At 50.5% G+C, this 25,382-nt stretch overlaps 5 protein-coding genes across 5 annotated transcripts; 3 read left to right on the top strand and 2 right to left on the bottom strand.

Annotated features, from left to right (window-relative positions):
* Nucleotides 1–4,736: 4,736 nt before the first annotated feature.
* ALTATR162_LOCUS2981 (uncharacterized protein) lies at nt 4,737–6,236 on the bottom strand (the record flags this gene model as incomplete). The annotated part of the gene is made up of 3 exons (XM_043310587.1): nt 4,737–5,324; nt 5,444–5,667; nt 5,723–6,236. The coding sequence occupies 3 exons, from the start codon at nt 6,234–6,236 to the stop codon at nt 4,737–4,739; spliced, it is 1,326 nt and encodes a 441-aa protein (XP_043166522.1).
* Nucleotides 6,237–14,248: 8,012 nt separating this feature from the next.
* On the top strand, nt 14,249–14,860 carry ALTATR162_LOCUS2982 (uncharacterized protein; the record flags this gene model as incomplete). The annotated part of the gene is made up of 2 exons (XM_043310588.1): nt 14,249–14,698; nt 14,756–14,860. The coding sequence occupies 2 exons, from the start codon at nt 14,249–14,251 to the stop codon at nt 14,858–14,860; spliced, it is 555 nt and encodes a 184-aa protein (XP_043166523.1).
* A 1,031-nt stretch (nt 14,861–15,891) lies between these two features.
* ALTATR162_LOCUS2983 (uncharacterized protein) lies at nt 15,892–18,647 on the top strand (the record flags this gene model as incomplete). The annotated part of the gene is made up of 3 exons (XM_043310589.1): nt 15,892–16,806; nt 16,876–17,753; nt 17,996–18,647. The coding sequence occupies 3 exons, from the start codon at nt 15,892–15,894 to the stop codon at nt 18,645–18,647; spliced, it is 2,445 nt and encodes an 814-aa protein (XP_043166524.1).
* Nucleotides 18,648–19,597: 950 nt separating this feature from the next.
* Nucleotides 19,598–20,575, bottom strand: ALTATR162_LOCUS2984 (uncharacterized protein; the record flags this gene model as incomplete). Its single annotated transcript, XM_043310590.1, has 1 exon — nt 19,598–20,575. The coding sequence occupies one exon, from the start codon at nt 20,573–20,575 to the stop codon at nt 19,598–19,600; it is 978 nt and encodes a 325-aa protein (XP_043166525.1).
* Nucleotides 20,576–22,104: 1,529 nt separating this feature from the next.
* Nucleotides 22,105–23,682, top strand: ALTATR162_LOCUS2985 (uncharacterized protein; the record flags this gene model as incomplete). The annotated part of the gene is made up of 5 exons (XM_043310591.1): nt 22,105–22,318; nt 22,357–22,778; nt 22,823–23,043; nt 23,087–23,483; nt 23,536–23,682. 5 exons carry the CDS (start codon nt 22,105–22,107, stop codon nt 23,680–23,682), a joined length of 1,401 nt encoding a protein of 466 aa, XP_043166526.1.
* Nucleotides 23,683–25,382: the final 1,700 nt, after the last annotated feature.

A 25,382-nucleotide genomic window follows, 5' to 3' on the forward strand; every position in this document is an offset into this window, starting at 1 on the left:
GTGGCGCTATCGCGCAGGAAAAGTTGACTATGAATAAATTGCTCCAACATGGATAGTACTTATTGACGTTAGAGCAGTTCCTTTCTTACCAGACCGTAAATTTTGAACTGTGGGATCGAGTCCGAATGTCCTGAGCACCGAGGGAAGTTGCTGACTTCATGGTGAGTAAGTTAGCAGATAGAGAATATAAAGATAGTAAATTAATGCTCCTTTAATTATAGAGTATTAAGCTAGTGCTAAAGCAGAAGGGCAGAGGTGTGTAAGCATAGGTATAAGTGATATGTAACAGTCGTTTGAACGACATGACAGTGGCGATTGCCACCACAGGCAGGGGGGCGGCCGACCGGCACCGGCCATGACCTTTGTGAGGTGGCGAATCTACAAAAGGTGACTCGGTCGATGGGGAAGCAGGGAAGACTTTGCACTGCCACAGGCATGACAGCCACAACCCCGCTTTCCGGCTGGCGGCCGCCGTCCGTCAGATTACGTCACGAGTATGTGGCACTTCTGTGCTAGCCAGAATAAGTAATCGTTCCGATTAAAGGTACCCACTAGGATGGCGGCCTTGTATAAATTGAGCGCGCCTCACAGCCTTGCGGCTAATTATTACTCCTTGCGTTTACTGTTAGACTTGCAGGCCTGTATAAGGGTATTTTATCAGTCGCAATAACGTGGTTTACAAGCGAGTGACGCACCCAAGCGAGTGACGCACTTTTGCCAAGACCTCACCAAACTTCAATCAAGTCGTAATGCCTCAACGCAACAGCGTGAAAATGATCTCAAACGAAGCAGATATACAGCTTGCGATACAGGCTATCCAAAGAGACGCGACACTAACGACGCGACGCGCTAGAGCTATCTATAGCGTCTCTGAAGCAACACTACGAAGGCGACTCGCTGGGACGCCTCAACGACGCGATCGCGCGCCTAACTCAATAGCTCTTCGAGGATCTGAAGAGGTAGCGATTGTTAGGCATGTTCTCAAGCTAGTAGAGCAAGGATATCCGCCTAGGCTCGCTGACGTTGAAGAGATGGCCAATTCTTTGCTTGAGATCCGCAATCAGAAGCCAGTTGGCAAGAAGTGGGCTGCAAACTTCGTAAAGCGTCGCCCTGAGCTTAAAGTCAAGTTTAATCGAAAGTACGACTATAGTAGAGCCCTCTGCGAGGATCCTGAGGTTATACAAGGCTGGTTCCGCCTAGTACAGAATACGAAGGCCAAGTACGGCATCCAGGACGAAGACACGTACAACTTTGATGAGACTGGCTTCATGATGGGCGTGATATCGACTGGCTCAGTAGTCACAGCAGCAAACCGTCGAGGACGGCCAAAGACAGTGCAGCAGAGCAACCAGGAGTGGGTTACAGCTATCCAGGGCATGAACGCGACGGGGTAGGCGATTCCACCCTTCATCATCTTCCAAGGCAAGCACCACCTCTCCGCCTGGTACAAGGAGGAGAGCCTGCCTCGAGACTGGGTAATTGCAGTCTCTGAGAACGGCTAGACGACAAACAAGCTTAGTATCGAGTGGCTAGAGCACTTTGACAGGCATACAAAGGGGAGGGTTGTTAGCAGCCACCGCCTGCTAGTTCTCGACGGTCACGAGAGCCACAGCTCGATCGATTTCCACCAGCTCTGCGAGGAGAAGAAGATTATCACCCTCTGCATGCCTCCACACTCCTCGCACCTACTGCAGCCGCTTAACGTTAGCTGTTTTGCGCCGCTAAAGAAGGCGTATAGGTGCCAAGCCGAGAAGCTGATGCGCAACAAGATCACCCACATCACGAAAACAGAGTTCTTACCGTGCTTTATTGCCGCCTACAAGGCCTCTATTACAAGGAGCAATATCCTAGGAGGCTTTCAAGGCGCTGGCTTAGTTCCATTCGATCCAGAGGCTGTTATATCGATGCTCGACGTCCGCCTGCGTACTCCACCGTTACCCACGGTCGAGGACGGTCCCTAGCAGTCGCAAACCCCAAGCAATACCGTAGAACTAGGGTCTCAAACGAAGCTAGTTCTCGAGAGGTTTCAGAGGCATGTAGATAGCTCGCCTACTTCGATGGTTAAGGCGGTGAAAAGCCTCTCTAAAGGCGCAGAGATGATAGCGCATGCTTTAGTGTTGTCGCAAAAGCGTATCGCTAAGCTTGAAGCAGCTAACGAGGCCGCCACGCGACGTAAATCGTATAAAAGAAAGCGAGTACAGAAGGAGGGGACCCTTATAGTAGAGGAAGGTCTTCGACTAACGACTCTAAAGGAGTTTGGCGCGCGCAGCGATAGGAAGAAGGCAAAGAAGAAGGCGCGCGTTGAAGTAGGCGAATCGTCTCAAAGACGCTGTGGACGCTGCGGCGAGGTAGGACACAACTCGCGCACATGTAAGCAGGATGCAGAAGTAGATTCTGAGTAGAATAGTGTATTACGATTTCTAATTACTATTGTTAACGGTGCTGTACAGTCGTGTGTAGTCGTGGTTTTGGTGAGGTCTTGGCAAAAGTGCGTCACTCGCTTGGGTGCGTCACTCGCTTGTAAACCACGTTAGCAGTATTGGCGTAGTAGTAGCCTATATCAGGCGAGGGTCGCTTTCGCTTTAAAGACGAGCTCTCTATAAATTGGGCGGGTGGGTGCCAATGTGAACGTATTTTTTGCATCGGCATAGAAACGAGGGCTTAGAAGTTGTCTAAGCATATTATAATATAGAAGTATCGCAAAAATTACGATGCGCACAAGCTCACTGTTGCTGCGAAGTCAAAGTACCGATGAATGTTCCGTTATGGTGGTTGTTCCGTTACGGGTGAATGGACGTTACAGTACTTCTTGGCTCTTTCGAACTATGTGACCGGCCTGAGCCGAAATCCGAAGAAACTCCGTACAATGGACAAATCTCGCACAATCTATACCCCTGCTGGCCGCTGCTTTGCTACGTACACTGATGGAAAATTTAGTAGTTGGATATGGCACAGCAGTGCTCATTGGTTCGGCTTGGCACAGCGGTGCTCTTGGATTCGGCTTGGCACAGTAGAGCTTTAACATCGGCTTGGCGCTACAATGTTTTACAAGCCGCGCCGCTGTGCCTCGACATCGGTAGGAAGTTATGACAAACCTGGCCCTTGCTAGAGCATAAAGCTTTATATAGTCCTCCCTTGCTACTAAATACTAAGCCATCCCGTTTTTCACCATGCCACCTTGTTGACCGTTCTTGCAAACACAATGTACTTGGTTACGGCTATAATGCTTCAAAACGACTCAAATCCACACGACAACCTGTCAGGCCATCAAGCTATTAACGATGCCTTCGCACGAGTTATTTCGGTGGTTGGATTCTGTGTATTGGTTCTTCTTTGCTGGTTGGTTTACAATTAAATTCTGTAGCCTAGTTGTGCTGATCAATTTACAGGACCCTCAGTTATTTCACCATTAACAGGGAGCCAGAAGGTACTTATGCTTGGTCAAGTCGATTATATCGGCTCGAAGAATTGCATCCATCAACGGTTTTTGTCAGGTGGCGCAAGTCAGACAAGATCAATCACCCTCATGGAAGGGGAATTAGCAGTGGGCATCAATTTTGGTGAGTTATACAGTTCTAGGTTTCTCATAATCGTGCTGACTATGATCAAAGTATAATCTGCTTAGAAATCATCAAGGCAAATCATTTGGTACGGGCGTTGGATTGCCGTCATGTCTACCATAAAGGGTGCTTCGATCGATGGTATGTAGAGTTCTTCAAAGACTACTGTCCGTTGTGTTTGTGCCTAGTGTCTGCTGTGTAGAACTCTGTACGTAGGGCTTCGCAGTCTCTAACACATCCTGATGCTAAAACACTACTATAGCGAAAATGTGAGAGCAGAGATCGAGATCTCCAACACTGCAACAACCGTATACGGTACCGTAAATAAAATGTTTGATTACTTACTAAAGAGAGTCACATGCTGGTGGAAAAGCATTATCTGAATTGCAAAAGCTAATTTATGTCACCGCTTGCACCGAAATCAAGTCCGTTTTGAGACCACACCTCTTAGCCGAGCCGTCACGAGCAAAGTATCCATCCTAACAACTGCATTGAGATGATGGCTCGAGATGATGAGATGTCTGCTCACAAAGGAGCTAATCTTAAAACGGACGGACCATAAAATCTTAACAAGATGGGGGTGGACATATTGCAACACTGGGACTATACGACTTTTTCTCATGCGGGCATATCAAATCCTGAAACGTTTTGACATACACCTGCGCCAACCCGACAACCTGTGTGAAGATTTACAGGAAAGCAAACGATCCTTAAACATGCTGTGGCACAGCATGCAATACATCGCCTTCCTCTTAAGGGCGATGAAATTGTCAGCACCAAGAACTTGAATGAGGAACTTCAGCGGGGCGAGATGTAAGGAGACATCTTAGTAAGCAACATGCAGCTGGAAGAGGTACTTGAGTGGTACATAATATCGCCACCGCTAGCGGAACAGTGGCCGACCCGCTCTGGCCACACCCTTGCCGATGGGTGGGCGCTAAGATGTTCACTAATTACATGCGATCGTGAGCGGATCTAACCAGGTGTCCAGAACAAGACCCACAGTAACCATGATGGAACCATGCCAGCTATGCAAAACCGTTAACAAGTTTACAAGAACCGTTTAACGTAGAATAGTGCTCTTAAGACGGGTGTGAAGCTCCGCTCACCGTTGAATGACCTGCACCCAGACTCGTAGATCCTCTTGCCATTCACACCTCTCTTGTCTACCGCATCCTATTCGTCTCCAGCTGCTAATCTTTCCAACACTGGCTTCAGGAATCCGCCCCAGAAACCATCCAGGCCCTCGTCAAGGCCGTATTCTATGACGTTCCGCCACATCCTTAGCTGTTTGAAAACGCCCGACATGCTACTAGTCGCGGCATTGCCAAACTCTAGAATACGCACCGCTTCGCCTTGTCCAGAATCCATGTACGCGATATAGAAATACAGCTCGTGTCCCACAACAGTGAAGCCTGGCTCCACAAGGCAGGTCGTGTCGGGTAGCCCCGCACGTCGTCCTAGTTTCGCTTTCTTGCGCAGATTCGCCGCCATCCATATGCTAAGCTGATATTCGGCCTCGAGCTTGTCACCGTCGGAGGGCTTGACCTCCACCCCAGAGAAGACGGCTGTGGTTTTGGTAAAGGCGTCGGTCGTATGGCTAATGCACTGGTTTCCGTGCTGGAGAAGGCGTGCATACAGAGCTTCGAAAGGTGACGTGTCGTGCGAGTAGGAGAGGGTATAATCAGCCTTTCGGTCAAGGATGCGCTGCTTGCCCGATGCATCGGCGGCGCGCGAGAGGAACTCGACATCAATGTTCTGAGACTGCCTACGATATCAGACGCGTTAGCTTGTCAGTACCTTCAAGCGGGTTGGCTAGGGTAGAAATACACGCTCTGCAAAGAGATTTTGCCCTTTGCGTACAACCGGAGCGCCAGCCTCACCATCGGCCTAACTACATCGTCGCACCATGCGTTTTCGTCTCGGCCTCTTGTTTGGCAATGCAATGCTTTCTTGAATATCTTTTTCACTTTCCTCAAGGTGTATTCCAACTCGGCACGGGCAGTGGGGTCAAGGTCAGGGTCAGAGAGATTGTGGGTGGCAGTGTCGCTGAATGCGACAGGCTTGAATCTTCGGAAACCGATATCTGTGTCGGCCCTGAGTGCTTCTTGAGACAGGTTAGCCAGGTTTAGCAATGATGTTGGGCGGGTACGCGCAGATACGCACTTCAAGCGGCCCCGGTATCCAGCCCTGATCCAGTCCGTTCTCGAGTCGCGCTACTACGGCCATGACCCGCGCAGGAGGTTCCGACTCCACCCCATCCAGCGGTTCCGTTGTTATCGGAGGCGACGCTACTCTCAAAGCAGCAATTGTCTCGCGCGATGGGCTATTGCTGCGTCGTGGCGTTGAGGCGCCTACACGACTGCCGGGCGGGCTAAAAGTGGTTGAACTGCCCAAGATGAGCGGGCGCGCATTTGACCCAACAGCCGATACGCTCTGCTCCGGTCGCAAGTCGTCCGAGTCCCGCCGCTGGCGCTTGCTAGGGCTGACACTACGATGTGCGGACATGGTAGTGAACTGGTGTACGCTTGTGGGCTCTGGAGTGGCACGCTTGCGCTTCAGCAGCCCGCGTTCTTCGTCTGCCGGGGGCGTCGGGGGTAGTTCTTCGAGCCAGGAGGAGATTTGCATGATCTTGTCGTTGATAGTAGAGAACGATGTTGGCGGCGACGTGGCCATGATGACGTGTGCAGCGGTGGAAGTGGTGGGTTTCGCGAAAACAGTGCTGATTTGTTGTTGCTTGGCAACTCTTGGCAAAGAGAAGATCTCCCGCTGAGAGCGTTGCCGAGTCGGACGTAACGTTCTTGCGACTATCAGCATACCCTGATTCCGCCGCTATTGAAACACTAGAGAGTCGCCAGGGCGCTACGGCAGCGCTCGAACGGCCCCATAGCGGGGTAGCTCAGATCTCGGTAGCATTTCCGACAGCTCCACAATGGGAACCACAACATGACCCTCAGAAAGACCGGAAATAGCCGAGGTGACGCACGCTAGTGAGATGCGATGAATATGCAATGCCTACCACACACTTACGACCGATACAGCCCGTTATACTAAGCGGTATTCTTGCCCCGAGCACTTCTTCCCTGCCCAAATAGGGAATCACTGCCCTCTAACAAGGGTGTGGCCGGTGCGGGTCGACCGTCCTCCTTGCTATAGGTGGCGAGTCGAAGTAACTTATGCGTGAATTATCTGCTTGTAGAAACCGCTAATTACACTATTTCGAAACAGCCGCTATACAACGATTTGCTTCAGCACTTAATATATTCTATCAATCATCGGCGAAAATCACTCGTCGGGTAGCCTCACCAAACTTGACGCGACGCTCGAGTCAGCCAATGGAAGTCGTGGCTGTGGGCTTCAGCTCGTGGAGTCGCGCCACGCAAACAGTCCAGGCTTATCGTCCCCTGACGTAATTCCGAGGCAGTCACCTACGATCTCGCGTACGACGAACGGCGCAGCGGGCGCGGATAATTCACGGATTATGCCGGATTAAAGCTAGTGTTCCGATCTTAGTCCTGAAGTTTTCTGTTGCTTCCAAGTTGCTTAACGTTAGACACTCCTTCAGGGTATGCGAAGGAGTACGTGCGAGTGCCTCACAGATACGCTATACGGATAAATTAATAAATGATGGCTATTGTCAGGCACCAGGCTACTCCGGGCCCGCTCGGGTCGTTATGCCAAGCAATCGCAGTATATTAGCCTACCTTACCGCTGTTGTGGCTCGACAGCGGTTCGTCTCTAGTCTTACAAGGCAATATACCTCTACCTACACTATCGCTGTGCATCTCGTATCTATTAACACTCTATTGCTTGACAGCTATCTCATATGCTAGGAGTCTGGAGACCTCCCAACCCTTTCATCGCCTGATCATCCCGTTCGGCATCTTTTCAATTACCTAAAATTCACGTACTCTGCGAATTCCAACATCAACAGCCACAACCACACGCCTTGCAGTTACCCTTGCTACATTTTGCGGCCTTATTGTTATAAGACCATTCGCAATCCTGCCATCTGCCGCAAGGAGTCCAACCTCCATTTCCACTTTCATATGCTAGCCAGCACCACGATTTTTTTGGTGCTTGTGGAAGAACCAAAAACGGACCGTCGCAGTTCCTCCAGCACCAGCCGTTATCACACCCATAATCGTATTCAGGGCCCCATCCGCGACCGCCTTGTGCGCAGGTGCCCCGTTTAGTAATCTCCGCGACCTCAGCAATAAGCTCTCCATGCTCCACAGGGCTCGTAAGGTCTGCCTCCCCTACACTAAGGTCGTACAGCGGGCTGGCAATGCCAAGTTCGGAAGGATGTTTCTTGCACTTTCGGAGAGTAGAGATATCCGTGCCTTCAGGCAACTCTGCTTGGTTCCACTCCATAACTCCAAGCTCGCCACATTCCTCAGCAACAGCAAGTTCGGCTAAAGAGGTGGTAGGAGAGCATAACGCTCTTACAGTAGCTAGGCCGAGAAATGTAAATAGAATTTGCATAGTATAGGGTTAAAGGTTAACGAAGTAGCTTTAGTAGGAGATAAAGATAAATAAAAGCTACTTTAATAGCTTAGAGATGTATTAAGAATTAAGCCGCCCGTACAACAGATATATTTATATCCTGAGAACCTTAGCAAAGCTATTCTATAGTAGATACGGCCTCCCAGAAGCGTCATCCTTGGCAATATTAGATACTCTTAGCTTTTTAACTCTATTAAGGATATTATATATTAACGGCTGAAGGTTAACTGTTACATACACTAACGGTTCGTTCATAGGTGGATGTCGTTTTCGTCCTTCATTGTGAGAAAGATTAATGCACGGTAGTCAACACTGAAAGGGTATAGTTAGCTCGTACGAGGGAAGGAGTAGAGGTATATTTACTGGGTCCTTTATGTAAGGCCACCATCCTAACCCAGAGAATATACCTTGGCAGCAAGGTTGTCATGCAACCTGCTGTAAACATATCCCTCTACATCACGCGCTCTTACGCGCTCCTACAGGAGGGTTCCTAGTTTCTATTTGCTAAGAAAAGCTAAGAGTATCTAATATTGCTAAGGATGACGCTTCTGGGAGGCCGTATCTACTATAGAATAGCTTTGCTAAGGTTCTTAGGATATAAATATATCTGTTGTACGGGCGGCTTAATTCTTAATACATCTCTAAGCTATTAAAGTAGCTTTTATTTATCTTTATCTCCTACTAAAGCTACTTCGTTAACCTTTAACCCTATACTATGCAAATTCTATTTACATTTCTCGGCCTAGCTGCTGTAAGAGCGTTATGCTCTCCTACCACCTCTTTAGCCGAACTTGCTGTTGCTGAGGAATGTGGCGAGCTTGGAGTTATGGAGTGGAACCAAGCAGAGTTGCCTGAAGGCACGGATATCTCTACTCTCCGAAAGTGCAAGAAACATCCTTCCGAACTTGGCATTGCCAGCCCGCTGTACGACCTTAGTGTAGGGGAGGCAGACCTTACGAGCCCTGTGGAGCATGGAGAGCTTATTGCTGAGGTCGCGGAGATTACTAAACGGGGCACCTGCGAATCATGGGGAGGTCGTGGGAAGGGCCTTGATTATGATTATGGGTGTGATAACGGCTGGTGCTGGAGGAACTGCGACGGTCCGTTTTGGAGTAATATTGAAAAGAAGACATGGTGCTGGCTGGCATATGAAAGTGGAAATGGAGGTTGGACTCCTTGCGGCAGATGGCAGGATTGCGAATGGTCTTATAACAATAAGGCCGCAAAATGTAGCAAGGGTAACTGTAAGGCATGTGGTTGTGGCTGTTGATGTTGGAATCCGCAGAGTAGGTGGACATACCACAGCGTTAGGGACCAGGCTTTGAGCGGGATAGTACAAGTATATCCTCTTTAGTTGGATGTATAGTAAGGAGACTTTGTTACCGCCATCAGATGTTGAAAATGAGAACATGATAAGGAGAAGGATATGTGGATAACTTACTCTGTCTACCTAGGTTTGCTGTTCCGGCTGCGCTCGAATCTTCTCCTCCGTCAATGCGCAGGCTACCAGCCGATGTAATATCAACGTACCAGAACTGTTGCCCAAGCCACATGCGACCAGACCTATGGGGACATTACCGACACATGATCACAACGGCAATATGCGCTGCATGCTATGTTGGGCCTCAAGAGTCGACGTATATACATGCGCGGGTGATGCGCCTTTGCGGATACGCACCTTCCTCCCCCACTTCTGAACCTGTGTGTTTGAGCTTTCGCGAAAGGTACCCCCACAACCTTGCCTCGAGGCTGCATGCAAACATGCTGGTATCACGCCGACCTCTCATCATTTTCTGAAGCAACCACGGAGCAGATCGTGCGTGCATGTTTCTGCTGATGGAACAAGGTCGATTCGTGACGAGCGGGCTGGCGCGAACGTGTATGCATCGGACAGATGGTGGACGTTTTTGTGTCGCTCGTCGCTCGTCGCTCGTCGCGACAGCCAGACAAAGGTTTGGCTACCGATTGGAAGGACCTTTGTAGAGGGTCGTTATGGTGTTAGACTCCTATACTAAAATATTTCGCGATAACAACTTTTATATGGAGCTCCATAGCCTCATGTCTGTGGTTGTATTGTTGGGGCAACTCCGGCGTCGGCCCGTCCGGCACGGTATCTCTTACTAAATACGAGCTCTTTCGTATAAATATCCTAAAGACCTTAGTAAGGCTATTCTAGATACGGCCTAGTAGGGGGGCCTTATGTAACCGAGTTCGTTAAGCTGCTGCAAGGCCCTCTGGTCTCGGAGACCGTATATCGAGTTGGGATTCCATGTTAGGTTAGCGTAGTGTTGCAAGCAACAAGAGAGATTCTTAGTTAATAAAAGATTCGAGGTTGGGTGACAACAAAATACTCGAAGCCAGTTGATGATTAGCGCAGGGCGCGCAGGTTACGTGACTGGCATTCCACTGTGACTTAGCTATCTAGGATAGCAGTTTATGAAGGGATGGTAGTCGCCATCGCCAACCTTCCTAATATTTGATAGCAGGGCTAGAAGCAATGGCTACAAAGGATGGTCAGACCTTATTGTTACACTCGTAGTCAACTTTCGTAAGTTCTTCTCTGCGTCTTGGGCTGTGTGTACTAATGCATCATCTTCCAAAAGGGTTGATCCAAGACCCCGAATTCCCGGAGGGATTTGCAAGTGGGAGTAGCTCATCTATCATAGAACCACATTAATCTGATCAGTTTCTGACAGCGAACCCCAACACGATATGCAGGATCTCAGGCCAGGGGGCATTGCAGCAGCTTAACGAACTCGGCTACATAAGGCCCCCTACTAGGCCGTATCTAGAATAGAGCTTTACTGGAGTCTTTAACATATAAAAGATATCTATTACGCTGCTTAAATTTTACTACAGCTCTCGACTACAAACATAGCCCTTATTAAAACTGCTTCTTTCACTTTGAACCCTACAAAAATGAAACTCTTATCGGTACTTCTTAGCCTAGCTGCTACTAGAGCTTTATGCTCTCCTACTGCCTCCGCGACTGAACCCACTGTTGAGGAATGTGGCGAACTTGGAGTCATGGAGTGGGACCAAGCAAACTTACCCGAAGGCACTGATGTTTCTGCTCTTCGAAAGTGCAAGAAGCATCCGTCCGAACTTGGCATTGTCAGCTCTCTATATGACCCAAGTACAGAGGCGGACCTCACCAGCTCTGCTAAACGCGGAGAACTTGTTGAAGAAGTTGCGGAGATCGCTAAACGGGGCGCTTGTCCGAAAGGAAGCGGTCGTGGCGAGGGCTGGGATTATGATTATGGGTGTGATAACGGCTGGTGCTGGAGGAACTGCGACGGTCCCTTTGTTGGTTATAATCCACTCAGCCAGAAGTCGTGGTGCTGGCTAGCATACGAAAGTGGCAATGGAGGCTGGACTCCCTGTGGCAGGTGGCAGGATTGCGAATGGTCATACAACAACAAGGCTGCAAAATGTGGCAAAGGAGACTGCAAGGCCTGTGGCTGTGGCTGTTAAGGTTGGAATCCGCGGATTAGGTGAACATCGGATCACTAGAAGGATACTGAATGGGACAATCAGGTGATGAGAGAGCTGGGGGAGTTCCCAGCCTCCCAGAATCTTGTCGACTAGATTGGTGCCATCCTTAACAATGTCAGATATCTATAGATCTTCTTTGCCACAAGCTCGTGATGCAGTGTTACTACCGCCATCGCAATCATGCACGATATCTTCACCGTCTGAAAAACCTCATAAGTGATTCCTTGCTCATCACGCCCTACAACGCTTAGTGCTGGCTTTTGTTAGCTTTCTGAGATAGCGCGGCCCGCAACGCATTTGCTAGCGGCAATAAGATATGAATGCGGGAGCTTGCTAAGACTATGATTGTTATTGTCGACTCTTCTATAGACAAAGATTGTACCTAACGTCCATCGCCCGCAAGTGAGAAATGCCACTCAGCGAGATGAATCCAACTTCAATCCAAAGCAATCTTCACCACATTCACTTATAGACTTGCAGCGCATGCGCTCTTGTTCTTCAGATATTTCTTTATCACCCTGCATCTTGTGATAATCAAAATACGGTGGTTGTGGTCGCAACGACAGCTATGTCGCGCGTTGCGCCAGAAACCACTTTGGTTCTCACCCCTGCTCAACCACTACCAACCCCATTTTCCACAATCCGTAATTGCTATGGCGATAGATGTGACCGAGGTGCACATCGTCCCTGATCACCAAGATGCTTGAGCCTGGAGAACATGTACTCCGAGCTTATCTCCGTGTCAAATCGACCTCCACTTGGCGTCACAGCTCGATCACAACCATCCTGTTTTCTCTGCTGCAATGTGGTAGAAGAGGCAAAAGTGTCTGGAATGCAGATGCACGGCAATTCCAGATCTCTAGAAGTGTATGGGGAAGGGCGAGGTGCCTGTAGAGTTGGCTCATCTCGCTGAGGGGCATTTCTCGCTTGCGGGCAGGGGACGTTATGTAGCCCGTTACACCGTCGGCCACATAGATAGGTTCCTGTAGGGAAAGTATTTGGCACGTGACAAGGGCGCTGCCTGAGCTAATCGCACTCGCAGCCATCAGAACTCGCCTCGGATACCGGTAGCTCCACTCCATCATCTGTGCCCCCGCTGTCCATGTCGGCGCGCTCAGGGTCGCTAACGCGGAGCGCCTGGGACACGCGCGTCACGCCTCAAGCTTACCGCATCGAGGTCGATACACATCGTGAATTGCCGGCCGATCTCAAGAGTCACCTCGACACAGTACTGTCATATAAGAGAGATGGACCTCGCTCGCCCAACGCCCGCCGCCTCGTGCCTCATCATTATCGTTTGTGGCCTGTATATTGGCTTTTTCCCTCAGCGACTTTTGCGCCGTCACCTCTTGGCCATGTCGGGCAGCCCACAACAACACTGAGCTTCCAGATTGTTGTACATTGTATCGGTAGAGGTAGCTATCTAGGAGATTGTAAAGGCGGCGGTTGGCTTGTGCAATGGCGTTGATATATCTCTCGGACTCTAGGTATTCTGATATATTTCGGAGCAACTCATTGGGTAGATCAAGCAGTGGCATTGCTGAAGTAGCACTTGTCTGCTTTACTAAATTCAAGGTAGCGATGAAAATAACCGCCTAGTAAGCATCATAAGCAGGGGTGAAGCGGGCAAAAATTGCAATTTAATAATAGGCACGTGTTGTGAAGAAAGCACAAAAAGAAAGAATTAAGGACAATAGTGGGGCAAGCAGCGGCAGGGTGACTAAGCCACCAGGGTTCAGCATCACGTGGTTAAGTAAGCGCGTTCAGAAGCAGAATCGAACAACGTTGAAGGTGATTTGGCTCTTGACGTAGCTATTGGTAGCACGGAGAGTGGCCAACCCGCACCTGCCACACTCTTGCCCTGGAGGCGTTGAAATTCTTTTGGCATGTAATAGATAAAAGAAATACGTTGGCAGGGTGGCGACAAAGATAAGCGCAGCAGACGCTAAGAGTTCTGAACACAGCTGCAGGATATGCCGTAGCCTGGCCATCCGCCAAGAGTGGCTCCATTGGACCTCTCTTGGCAGGATAGCGGGTCATAGTAGTAGTTTTGGAGCCCTTGGCTCATGCTCACGTAAAAGCTCCACTAGTGAAACCTAGGAACTAAAACCGTTGCTCAACGGGAAGTGGATTGAGCTTCACTAAAATGCAGGGGCTGCCATTGTTTTGACCTTGATGTTGTCGCGTCCTCAGGTGCCATTGTCACGTCGCTTAGCGTTGCTGAGTCAACCAAAGCGGACAAAGCGCCCCAGCTTCTAACCGCGATCAGTCTGCGCGACAGCCATCGTGCAACTTCACAATGTCGTGCAACATATTGCTATGTCTTCGTCGCAAACTTATCAGACAGCACACCAACACATCACGCCGCCACCGAGCCTCGCAGACGCCCTGTTGACGCCGCCGCCGACTGACGAGAAGCAATTCGTGCAAGTCTATCGAGTCCTCGCGCTCTTCGAACAGATCCGGGCTGGAAGACACGTCAAGCGAGACCCGTGGACAGAGTTCCAGCTTGTGCCAGGAGAGTATGATGATTTAGAGCGTCGACTCAAGCAGGACGAGGCGCTGTCGGGATACGTGGAAGACAAAATACGGTGGGTGTGCTGCCTTAGACACAGTAGGCATAGCGGCTAACGACTGAGATGGGCAGTTATGATTACAACAGACAGAACCATCGACTCACCGTTCGTATGCCGACCGGAATACATGAGCTCTTCATCGATGGAGTGGAAGACGCGATCCGAAGTCAGCTGAAGGTGATACGCAGCGGATCCGGCAAAGAAGCCCGCTTTGCGCGAAAAGTACGGCCGGCCCGATCGACCGAGATAGAGTTTCCTGTTGAAAACGCCTCGTCTAGCAGGAAGTCAAGATATGAACCAGACGCTTCGTTCTGGCATGACGATGCAGAATACCCAGGGGTTATCATAGAAGTTGCATATTCGCAGAAGAGAAAGCGGCTGGCCCGGCTAGCCGAAGACTACCTTCTAGACTCGGACGCAAATGTACGAGCTGTTGTCGGCCTAGATATTGAATACAGCAAGAACGAGTCGCGCAAAGCGACGTTGTCAGTGTGGCGAACCCAGGTATTCCAAACCACCGATGGAGACGAGTTACGAGTTGTTCAAGAGGTCGCAGACGAGGTATGTTATACTGAAAACCCACTTTCTTCCCTTTATTATACCTGACCATCGTGCTAGCCGTTCCGTGATGATCAAGGAAACCCTACCGATCATCTAGGCATGCAGCTCCACCTTAGCGATTTTGCCCACAAAGGACTAGTGCAAGATGAGGTTGGAGACTAGGATCACGACTTGATCATTTCTGCCGAACAGTTTTGTCAGTTCCTTGCCGCAGCGGAGGTTAAGGTACACTAGAAGGGATCGCTTAGCAGGGATCCGATCGCTCCTGGAGTCAAGAAGAGGAAGCGGTCGGAAACACCGCCAGAAGAGATTGCCTCCAGCGATGAAGTGAGGTATGCTGAGCAAGAGAGGAGAGCAGCGAAACGTATAGCAGACCATGACGCCGATTACGAAGATAGATCGTCCATCAAAAGTTTGTCAGAGTAAGAGTAAACGACCTCTGTTCGTGACGGTGTTAGGGTGTTAGCATTGGAACGTGTTCATAGGAGGGCTTTATCTCTCATCCTAGTCGTTCGGACCTTAGTGCCATCTGTTTTGAAGTAGATCCAGTTCAGTGCCTGATCTGCGATCTCGCTTATCTGGCCCGTTGTCCTGCTCCGTAGGTCTCGCGGAAACTGGATCGGGGCACAGCCGAGGCGGTGGGCGCTAAGCGCGATCTGTCACATGGTCAATGCTGTTTAGCGAGCAGGTTCAGAACTGAACCCCATTTCTCGTGCCTATGCAAATGTTGCCGAACACTCCATCTTCATCTGAAATCGAGAAAGCGCCGCCTCTGTCACAAGGGTGTGGCCAGTGCGGGTCGGCCATCCTCCCTGCTAGTGGTGGCGAAATGCGACCTCTGCCGACGCCTTCATGCTGACATAGCCAAATCCGGGTTACAACCTCCCCAAGTACTCTTCATGTACGGAGTACTGAAGAAGAAGATTTTCAATCAAATTGAGTGCATCGAGTGGGGCAGTGCATCGGATGGGCAGTGCATCACAGTGTACGTAACCAACACGTGCTTCTGTGAGTTTCGGTGAGCGTGATCCTCTTATTTCGGTTTGCACGCACTTCAGCACGCATACCTTCGTATACTCTCTTCTTTTCTGACAACTTCTCTCTGCGAATTGCATGAACCTACAACTTTGTACCTTCGACTCTCTCGGCCTCTGGTCTTTTCATGATCGGTGAACACATCCCAACACTTTGGCATGGCCTCCCAGACAACACCTACACCTGGCACGAACGGGGAGGATGAGCTTGATTACTTGCGAGGTATGAGCCGTGACGAGATAAAAGATTTCATCGTCAGTCTTTCAAGTCTTCCATCTGAGACTGGAAAACCGGATCCAGCAGCGACTCCATCGAATTGGCTGAATGAAAGCATTGGCGCACCACCCCTCTGGGCTGAGGAGTTCGACTACCAAAAGAACTACAAGTTCTGTCTCAATTGCATGCTATTCACTGCAATCTATAGTACAGAGTACAAACGGCGAGATGATGGGCCTGGAGAATTCAAACTCAAGCACCTCAAAGAGGTTTCGACCCTCCATCATATTGAACCAGCCAAGCTCAGATCTCCCTACACGCTGAAGGATATCCTGGATAGCGCCATCAATGGGTGTCCCTTGTGTTCAATGGTAGTAGGAACATCGTGGTTCGAAGGGAACACGCCGTTCGACACTGCAAGATGGGTGAAAAATCCGCTGTGGAGGAGAAGAGCACAAAGGCTCCTCTTCAATATGTATCGACCAGATATCACTCTGCATACGGACGGGAAGTGGTCGGGCCCATTTTTACAAATCGTGTATGGAACAGACATGAAGATACCGGAGTCATCCGCAGACAGGGATAGATGCGACTCCTGGAGAGTGATCCATCTGTGGGGCCCCGAGCAGCTGAAGAATTGGTACGACCGCAAAGGCTGCCCTTACACCTTGCAAGCAACCTTGGGCGAACCGCCTCTTCCCTCCATGTCCCCCACTACTCGCTGCCCGCATGTTATGGACATAGCTGAATGGTGGATAAGACGCTGTCTTGGAGAGCACACCACCTGTGCGATTCCTGGAGGTCAAATGGACGATTCAGAATCGCCCTCTCGCCTGTTGCACATCGACAATGACAAAGTCAGGCTTTACATCAATGACACCAAACATAGTCCCACACCTGCATACCTTACACTCAGTTACTGCTAGGGTAAAAAGAAGTTCCCCAACTTGGAGGAAGCAAAACTTGCAGACTTCATGAACAACATCGATGAAGCGTCTCTTCCGCAGACTTTGCAGGATGCTATCATTATTACGCGCTATCTGGGCTATTCATACCTGTGGATCGACGCATTTTGCATCATCCAGGATAGCCCATCTGACTGGTTGGCAGAGTCGGTCAAGATGGGATCCATCTACCGCAAGTCTGTCTTCACCATCGCCGCCCTCGGCGCAGCAAATGTTTACCAAGGCTGTTTCACGGCTCGGAATCCAAATTGCTACCGAGATATTTCGCTTAGTGATCCCAACTTAGTATTTTCTGCTCGCGCCGGCGACGTGTATCCCGGTTTCAAGAGGGAATTTGAGGTTTTTGGTCCTGTGGCTTCTCCACTGCAAACTCGTGCATGGTGCGTCCAGGAACAGCTGCTGTCACCACGAACTTTGTTTTTTGGAGCATCGGGGATATTTTGGCAATGTCTCGAGTGCGAGGCAGATGAAGGGTATCCGCAAGGGACCAAAGGCTCGGAGGAAAACCTGAAAAGCGTCGTCACAAAGTCACTCGTCTCACCAGGAGAATCTGATGTGAGGAAGACCTGGAGAACAGTTCTGCAACGCTACACGGGCTGCAAGCTCACATATGCTTCTGACAAACTTGTTGCTATCTCCGGCGTTGGGCGATTGCTTGCCAAAGCATCGGGTGACGAGTTCATCGCGGGAATGTTGAAACAGGATATCTGGCGTGATCTCCTCTGGTCCTCCCAAGAAACTCTGTGGTCACAAAATGAGGATCTGGCTCGGCTTACAAATGATAGTCCGTCGTTTTCTTGGGCATCTGTATCACAACCTACCTGCTACTCCTTCAGTCTGTAAGAGGCTGAAGCCTTGGTTAGTAGTACTTGGCCTGTGGCCTTCGTTATAGCTGGTTGGGATAGGCTGCAACCCTCGGAGCGTTGTCGGGGCTTCATCGGCGCTCCACGGACCCTTAGAAGTTTCTCGAACCTAGCACTACGTGATACATAGACTCAGCGCAAGCGTAGTGTAGCTTCTCTATCGAATTCATTACTGTTATACCTTGCACTTATGGTCAACCCATCGCACCCTTACACAGTCAAGACTACTCAAAACGTTCGCATATGGATGCAAAATCGATTATTGTTGAAAACACAGGCACCGGACCTGTACAACAGTGCAACCTCCGCGTCACCACCCAGTTGCGTGAGGTAGTACTCCTCCCACCGGTATACAGCAAATCTGGACGTCCCTCTCTCATGCTCGCTGAGGACGTACCGTTCGATCACGAGAGCGCGTGGAGCGACTCTGACGTTCCTCTTCAAGTCACCGCCAGACTCCAGGAAGACACCACTTTTTCCTGGCATCTGGACAGAGACATCGATAAAGATAAGGATACTTCTCGCCTTGGTCATTTTGCCTACTACTGGATTCCCGACATTTCTCTGTTAGATGGTAAGATAACACGCGCCTGGCATATGTGCCTTGTGCGGCAAGAAGGCTATTATCCTGCTGGTTCAATGGGCCTGATCGTGATTCCGGTAGATGAGGAAAAGAAGACATGGAAGAGGATTGGATTCTGCCTTCATACTGGTTTTGCGGAATCTTGGAAAGAAGGCATGGAGTTGAGATTCACGGTCCAGAATGACACAACCAAAGAAATTGATTGGGAAGAAACAGCAAAACTTCGCGCGCCAAATCCATTCCTACTGGACAAGGAGAAGCCGTGTGTCGAGATTATTCTTGTTTAGTTGAAGTTTGCGTAGAAAGAGTTGACTGAAGAAATTCAATGCACTTTTGCACAGCAGTGATAAATGGAAATGGTGCATAAGTTAGCCGGTACGATCATTCAGGTCAGTTTTGGGCAACCGACGAAGTGAGAAAGCTGTCAATGGAGCTTTTAAATAGAGCATTCCAAAAGTTTTGCGCCACCCCGTTGACCAAATCCCTGTCTAAACCTAAGCGCGAAGCGCCGTCTAAGCGAGGCAACTAATGTAGGGCTCACCTTCCATCAAATGTTGGCTAGATTAGTCGACTAACATGAATTCACCGTACCGAAAGAGGCACGTAAAGTAGATGTTAGAAATATACTTTTCCACTTAATTATATGTTCTAAGACAGTTGACCAATAGTTTAGAACATCGTACGAAGAAAGGTACTTGAGGGTACTTAAGGAAGTGGTAGCCCGGTGTTGATCTGTCAGCGTGGCGGCTGTCACCAAGGCGGCCCTTTGCCACCGATAGCAGGGAGGACGGCCGACCCGCACCGGCCATAGGGTTGTGAAGGTTCGCATTTCGGAACCTAGAAGTACTGTAGTTAGTCGTCACGCGCTGGTCGCACAGCGGCGGAATGTACACTAAGCTGAATTAAGCGATTAAGTTCCATTATTACCGGCGCGGGGGAACAAATCTCATTTGGGGGACAAATCTCATTGGGGGAACAAATGTCAAATACGGGGGGACAAATCACGCCAGCCACCTCACTAGCCCTGATACTGCTAGCGTGACTTGGGCTTACCTCAAGCATGGGAGCTCAAGCTCGAACACCCAACCTTCTTATAACCGGTGTTGAGATATGCAAGTCATGAACTAATAATATTTTACTTGCGAGCCTAAAACCGTATTGGGAGGCGCTGTCCTATTAGATTCTGTATTTCTCGATATTGTATTGAGGCGAGGCGCCCCAATCTCCGAAAGGTTCCTTAGATATGTGGCTGATACATTTTCTCACACCACTCCCAGAACTTGGTCGCCTCGCCCGCAGCTATCGCCATGTAGATGTCCTGCCGTCCGTTTGGGGCTACGTATCCAAATGGCCTGATGTACGCTCCGTTGTTCTTCTCGATGCCGACGTCCGATGTGAATCCCGAGTAGAGCAGGGTGTGAGCGCCGAGTTTTGGCTCGTACAACACTAGCTTTAGAATGGCCATGAGCCACTTAGGCTGGTGTGAGTAGATGTTGGTGAGCAGGTTTCCGGGGTTTTGCACGACGCTGACGATGCCGTAATTTCCCCATCGCTGAGCAGCTTCGACTGCCAGGTACCAATTGCCCACCTTGGAAGTGGCGTAGTCACGCGCCGAATTTGTAGTTTTTCCCTTTTCGATAAACTCGTACTGAATCCCACCCGTCGGAGAGTGCGTCTCAATCATCAGGGAACCAGTCCAGATGATGCGCGCGCTGCATGCTGGAGCGGTCTTAGCAGCCTCCTGCAGCTTAGGAAGTAACTCTTGAGTGAAAAGAAGAGCGGCGACGCAGTTGATACCAACGTGGCCCTCGACAGCCTGTTTTGTAGTAGTTCCTTCCGGGTTGCCCCCAATGCCAGCGTTGTTCCACAGAATGTCCAGCTTCTTCTCCTGCGCAGTGAAAGCGGCTGCCGAGGCCTTGATGGTGGTCAGATCGCCGAGGTCGAGGTCGAGGTGCTTGAGAATTGCCGGTGTGGCAGGTTCGGGCTTGTGGGAGTCGACGACCTGCTTGATGGCCTTCTCGATGCGCTCCTGCGAACGGCCTGCTAGATAGATAGTCGCGCCCGTCGGATAGAGCATCCTGACTAACTCCAAGCCAATGCCCTGGTTGGCGCCGGTGACGATGAAGACCTTGCCGACCTGACTGCCTGGCGGGACATCCTTCTCGGTAAACTTGGGCTTCGGAGGGAAGTACTGCGACCGGACTGCGTTAAACATAGCTGCTACAAGAGAGAGCTATCAAGCGGTAGAGAAGACGTTAGAATACACCAGGAGAGAGCAGCTTTGGGGAGCGCCATGGAATATAAGGAAGAACGGTGAGCGAAGCGGCCCACTCCACTTTACCATCGCTTCAATTGCGATGCTGTGGCCGCGGCTGAGGCGAACGCAGTAAATCTGCTTCACATAGCTGAGTCCAGACGCGTACATAGCGCGTTGTCTAGCTACGTTCCAAAATTCGCCAAGCAACAGCTTACGCGAGGAACAACAAGGTTGGGCCGCACTAGTTTTCCACACCATTTTCCCCAATTAGATTAACTTGATCGTAACTCGTGCTTACCGTAAAATTTGGTTCTTGCAAGGCGGCGAACTCCGGGTGTTAAGCAACGGTAACTATGTTATCAGCCAGCCTTCAGTTGCATTTAGCAATGCCATTTCACCCTGAATTGGCGCAACGCCAACATTTACATAACGGATCTTCTTGCAACAGTGAGATCAGAATGCAACGTGGACCGTCAACGTGGATGCCGAGTACAGCAAACCTCATTACAAAATGGAGGTGTTCGAGCTCGAGCTTTTCCTGCCCAACAGGCCACCTCGCTGACTCAATAGATCTAGTAGCTGCAACATCTCGCTCGATAAGTTAGCACTCGCGGTGGCACACAATAGCAGAAGAGATACGCCGTTGTGGACGGCACTGGATACACCTTTAGCTGCGAAGGAGGTCATACGTCTTCCCTTCGCTCACACTGCTCTTTGAGCCTCCATACTCTCACAGCTTACCTAGGCTGCTCGCATTTACTGACTCTGTCGGGCACTCCCTGTATTCTTCATAGGCTGCCTCATACGCACGATCTATCGCCTGCGCTACGTAGATTGCCTACTGCGGGCTATACTAGCACACCACGCTTTGTGAATATCCTCTCTCGCTTAATTGTACGAGAAATGCCCGCATGTTATACCTGAAGACGTATTATCGGTGCCCGAATGAACTACAAGCAGCGCGTGAGTGAACAGCGTTTGGCCGTGTCACTTGAGCACTTCGCTTGCCGAGGCTGAGACTGCCTGTTCAAGTTCACACGTTTGCAAGACGAGAAATTGAAACAAGACCCGCAGTGATCAGTTGTTGCGGGATCTTCGCAAGCGATACTCGAGACGGTAGAGTTAGATACGTAAGCTTCTAAATTTAGATATACTTGTGAAGGCCACTTTCGACGTTTGCGAGGAGCCCTTTTCGCTCCGCACTCACAACAATCCCGGCCAGGCGATTGCGTACAGTAACCACTAGGCCGAGATCGAGACTAAGGTCAAAAATTATGCCAAGCATCTGTGATCCGTGCCACTCGTTGCGATCTTCATCGGATATCCGTGAAATACTTTACCGATGCCATGCTCCGCAGAAACCCCGACTTGGCACTAGGATGGAATCCGCCAGCACGTCGGCATCTGTAAAACACCGACGCAACAACACCTCGAACAACAAACAGTCAAGTTCTCACCTCTCTATCCACTCTCCACCCTCCCTCCGCATGCTCTGCGCCTCGTCCGGCTGCGATTCTAGCAGCATCTGGTGTCCGCCAACTCCTCCCCCAACATTCAACTCCGCCGTCATTAACGGATGGCTCGCCGACCAGCCAGTCTCGCCCCATCCGCCTCATTCTGACCGAAAACGCACCCGCAGTCCATTCCTACAGGCACCGCAACCTAAGCGACGGAAGGATAGCATAGAGCAATTGTCCCCGAGTAGGAAAGCCTGGGGCAGGAACGCGATGTCTTATTAGACGAAGGCTACGTGGAAGAGAACGCTGTCTTAGGAGACACTGCGACAACACTAAAGCCATCAAGGCGGAGTCGACAGCGTGGGCTGACCCAGCCGCCGCTGGATCTGGCTTCTTTCTCTGGCACCCATCGTCCAGACAGCATCACCCCTTCCGGCTCGTACATTAATGCGCTCGCTCACCATCCTGTCCTCCACCCATCTAACACCAATTCAAGTAGCTCCTCCGTACAATCCGGGAAGTCCAAGTCGAAGCGGGCAACGAGTCCGACCAAGACCTACGGCGATCTGCAGCTCTTGAACAAGCCGGTCAAATATGGCGTCATGGATGCGGAGCGGGACGACCTGCCAGAAGACATACGCGTACTCATCGAAGATCTCCAGACGCTGTGCGAAAATGTGGGCATAATACCGTCAAAGATGCAGGTAAGGTAGTGGACTCACAGAAGGATCCCGGACTGACTGTACAGGATCGCATCACTGGCGCGAAGAAGCGCTCCCAGTGGACGTACGAGACAGGTCGTGACGAGCTTGATCTCATGATCGAACTGGATACGATAAGAAGGGTGCAAGCCGCGGCTGTTTCACTGTCCACCACTGGGGACCATGAGCCGCAGTGGTATTGCTCGGTGCAGTGGCCGCTCTTGGACGTGGCCTTCCGTCACCTGTCTCATATCGAGCCTAAGCAGATGTACGTACTTTTCTAATACCTAACATCAGCTGCTGACCTTCAGATCACACGCCCTCCCCATCAAGGAATGTCTACCCCAAACCGGCGAACGGTATTCCGAATCTCGACTCGTCGACTTCGCCATCAACCTCATCCCGCAATCTGTTTCCGACGACTCTCTTTCAGAATGGCTGAGAAGTCAGCCCAACAACCTTCGCACGGTTAATCAATCGCTTTATGCCCCACTCTGCCGACATCCCACTATGATATCCGTTGAGGTCAAGGTTAATGGGACCGAGGAAGAGGCTCGGGTCCAAACCGGTATCTGGCTGAGTGCGTGGCATGAGCGGGTCAGCCAGATTGGCGCTAATGAGGATCACCGGATCATTACGTTGCCGGTCATCATGGTGCTGAACCACTATTGGCATCTCTATTTGGCGGTTGATAAAGGCTCACACATTGTACGCGCATTCCAACTACCTGCTTGTTATTCTTTGATACTAACTGTGCCAGGAAATTCTACAGTTTACAGAAAGCATAGGAGATACTTTGTCGCTTGTGAAGGTTTACCGGATACTTGCTGTCCTCCGGCGTTTAGGCAAGTGGGGATTGGAAACTTTCGAGCCTTGGTTCAAGGCGAAATTTCTTGACCTTACATAGTCATGACTCCCAGCTTTCCAGTCTGTACCTCTTTGTACATTGATCTCGTGTCTGGGTGTGAGAACTGTGGGGATCAGCATTCTCATATGCCACGTGCGATTTAAATCACTATACGATTGGCGGCACTGTGCGTCACATTGCCTTAAAACTCCTGCTGAACAGTCGCAGAAACAACCCTATTTGCGAAATAGGTAGAGCTGTATACCATGCCGCTAGGGGAGCCGCTTTGAGTTAAGTCGTGGTCACGGACTCTAATTAAGCTTCCTGCGGCTCTAGTTGACGTGCCGAACCGCGAGGAAGTCTTGTTTGGGTCTGAATCTCTCTGCCGAGGTTCGCTCTGGTAGTTGTGGCTGAAGGTCTAGTCGGATCCTCTCGGCGCCCACCCGCCACAAGTGGCGATGATGCCTATCTCAACCTCTTTCTTCATTCACGCCAGAATGGATTGTAGCTTACTTGGCTCGGGAGATTTGTCCCCAGCGCTAGCCGTATTACCACTAGCGCGGAGATAAAATACGAAACAACAAATGCAGCTGCATTTTCATGTCTCAAGCGGACTTGATATTCTGGGGTGTTTGCATGATTTGGGAAAACCTAAACATGCGTGAGCAGTACTATAGAACAGGAGAACATATCAATTACAGTGAGCAACTCTTTGCCAGTCAACGGAATAGTGACATTGGCAAGATCGGCCTCTGACGGCGTTGCTGTACTTGTCAGGCACCAGGTTACTCCGGGCCCGTTCGGGCCGGTATGCCAAGCAATCGCAGTATATTAGCCTACCTTACCGCTGTTGTGGCTCGACAGCGGTTCGTCTCTAGTCTTACAAGGCAATATACCTCTACTTCCACTATCGCGGTGCATCTCGTATCTATAAAGACTCTATTGCTTGACATTCGAACCGCTCTCCCTACGATACCCATGTGCACCCGATTTTGTAATAATGAGCTCTAGAGCCGGTCTACCCAGCGCCTCAACTCGCAACTTAAGAAGGGCCAGCAAGCAACGGGTCGACCTAGTAGGGGACGTTACAGACCGCGACTCCCCGAGCCCTCGCATCCCAACACCAGACGTTGACGAGCAAGTTCGTCAGGAAGGGACCACCTCAACCGCTAACGACCCAGGACGCCCTGTTCTAGGCCAGAACACACGGGCACTACCTGAACTGGCTTCTCAGGAAGAGCCCAACACCACTGTCGGGGGGGACGCCCCTAGACAGGATGAGCTGGAACGAGAGCTGGAGGAACTCAGGCGTTGGCGCCAGCGGGAGGAAAACCTCCGCGAGCTGACCAAGCTAAGGGAACTCAAACGCAAAGTGCAACAGGGAGACTTATCTGTCTTCGATGAGGTCTCTCTCCCCGCACCATCACCCCGAAGGGTAGAGAGCGTCACTGATCTAGGCGCCCCTCGCCCTAAGGACCCGGAGACGTTTGCAAACCGTGATCGCCAGCAGTATAACTGCTGGGCGCGCGACTGTGAGGCAATCTTTAGGGGATCGCCCTCACGCTTCGCAACGGACACCCAAAGAGTAGACTTTGGGATTAGGTTTCTAGACGAAACCGTTAGATCCACCTGGGATACATATCGCGAAGACCACCTACGAGAGGACCCCTTTTGGGAGCCCACCTGGGCTCAGCTTAAGGCGGTAATGCTCGACTGCCTCGGGCCCTTGGAGATGCGACGTCTCCAGGCCCATAACGACC

Source organism: Alternaria atra (genome assembly GCF_907166805.1).
Source record: "Alternaria atra isolate CS162 genome assembly, contig: 22, whole genome shotgun sequence".
NCBI lineage: Eukaryota > Fungi > Ascomycota > Dothideomycetes > Pleosporales > Pleosporaceae > Alternaria > Alternaria atra.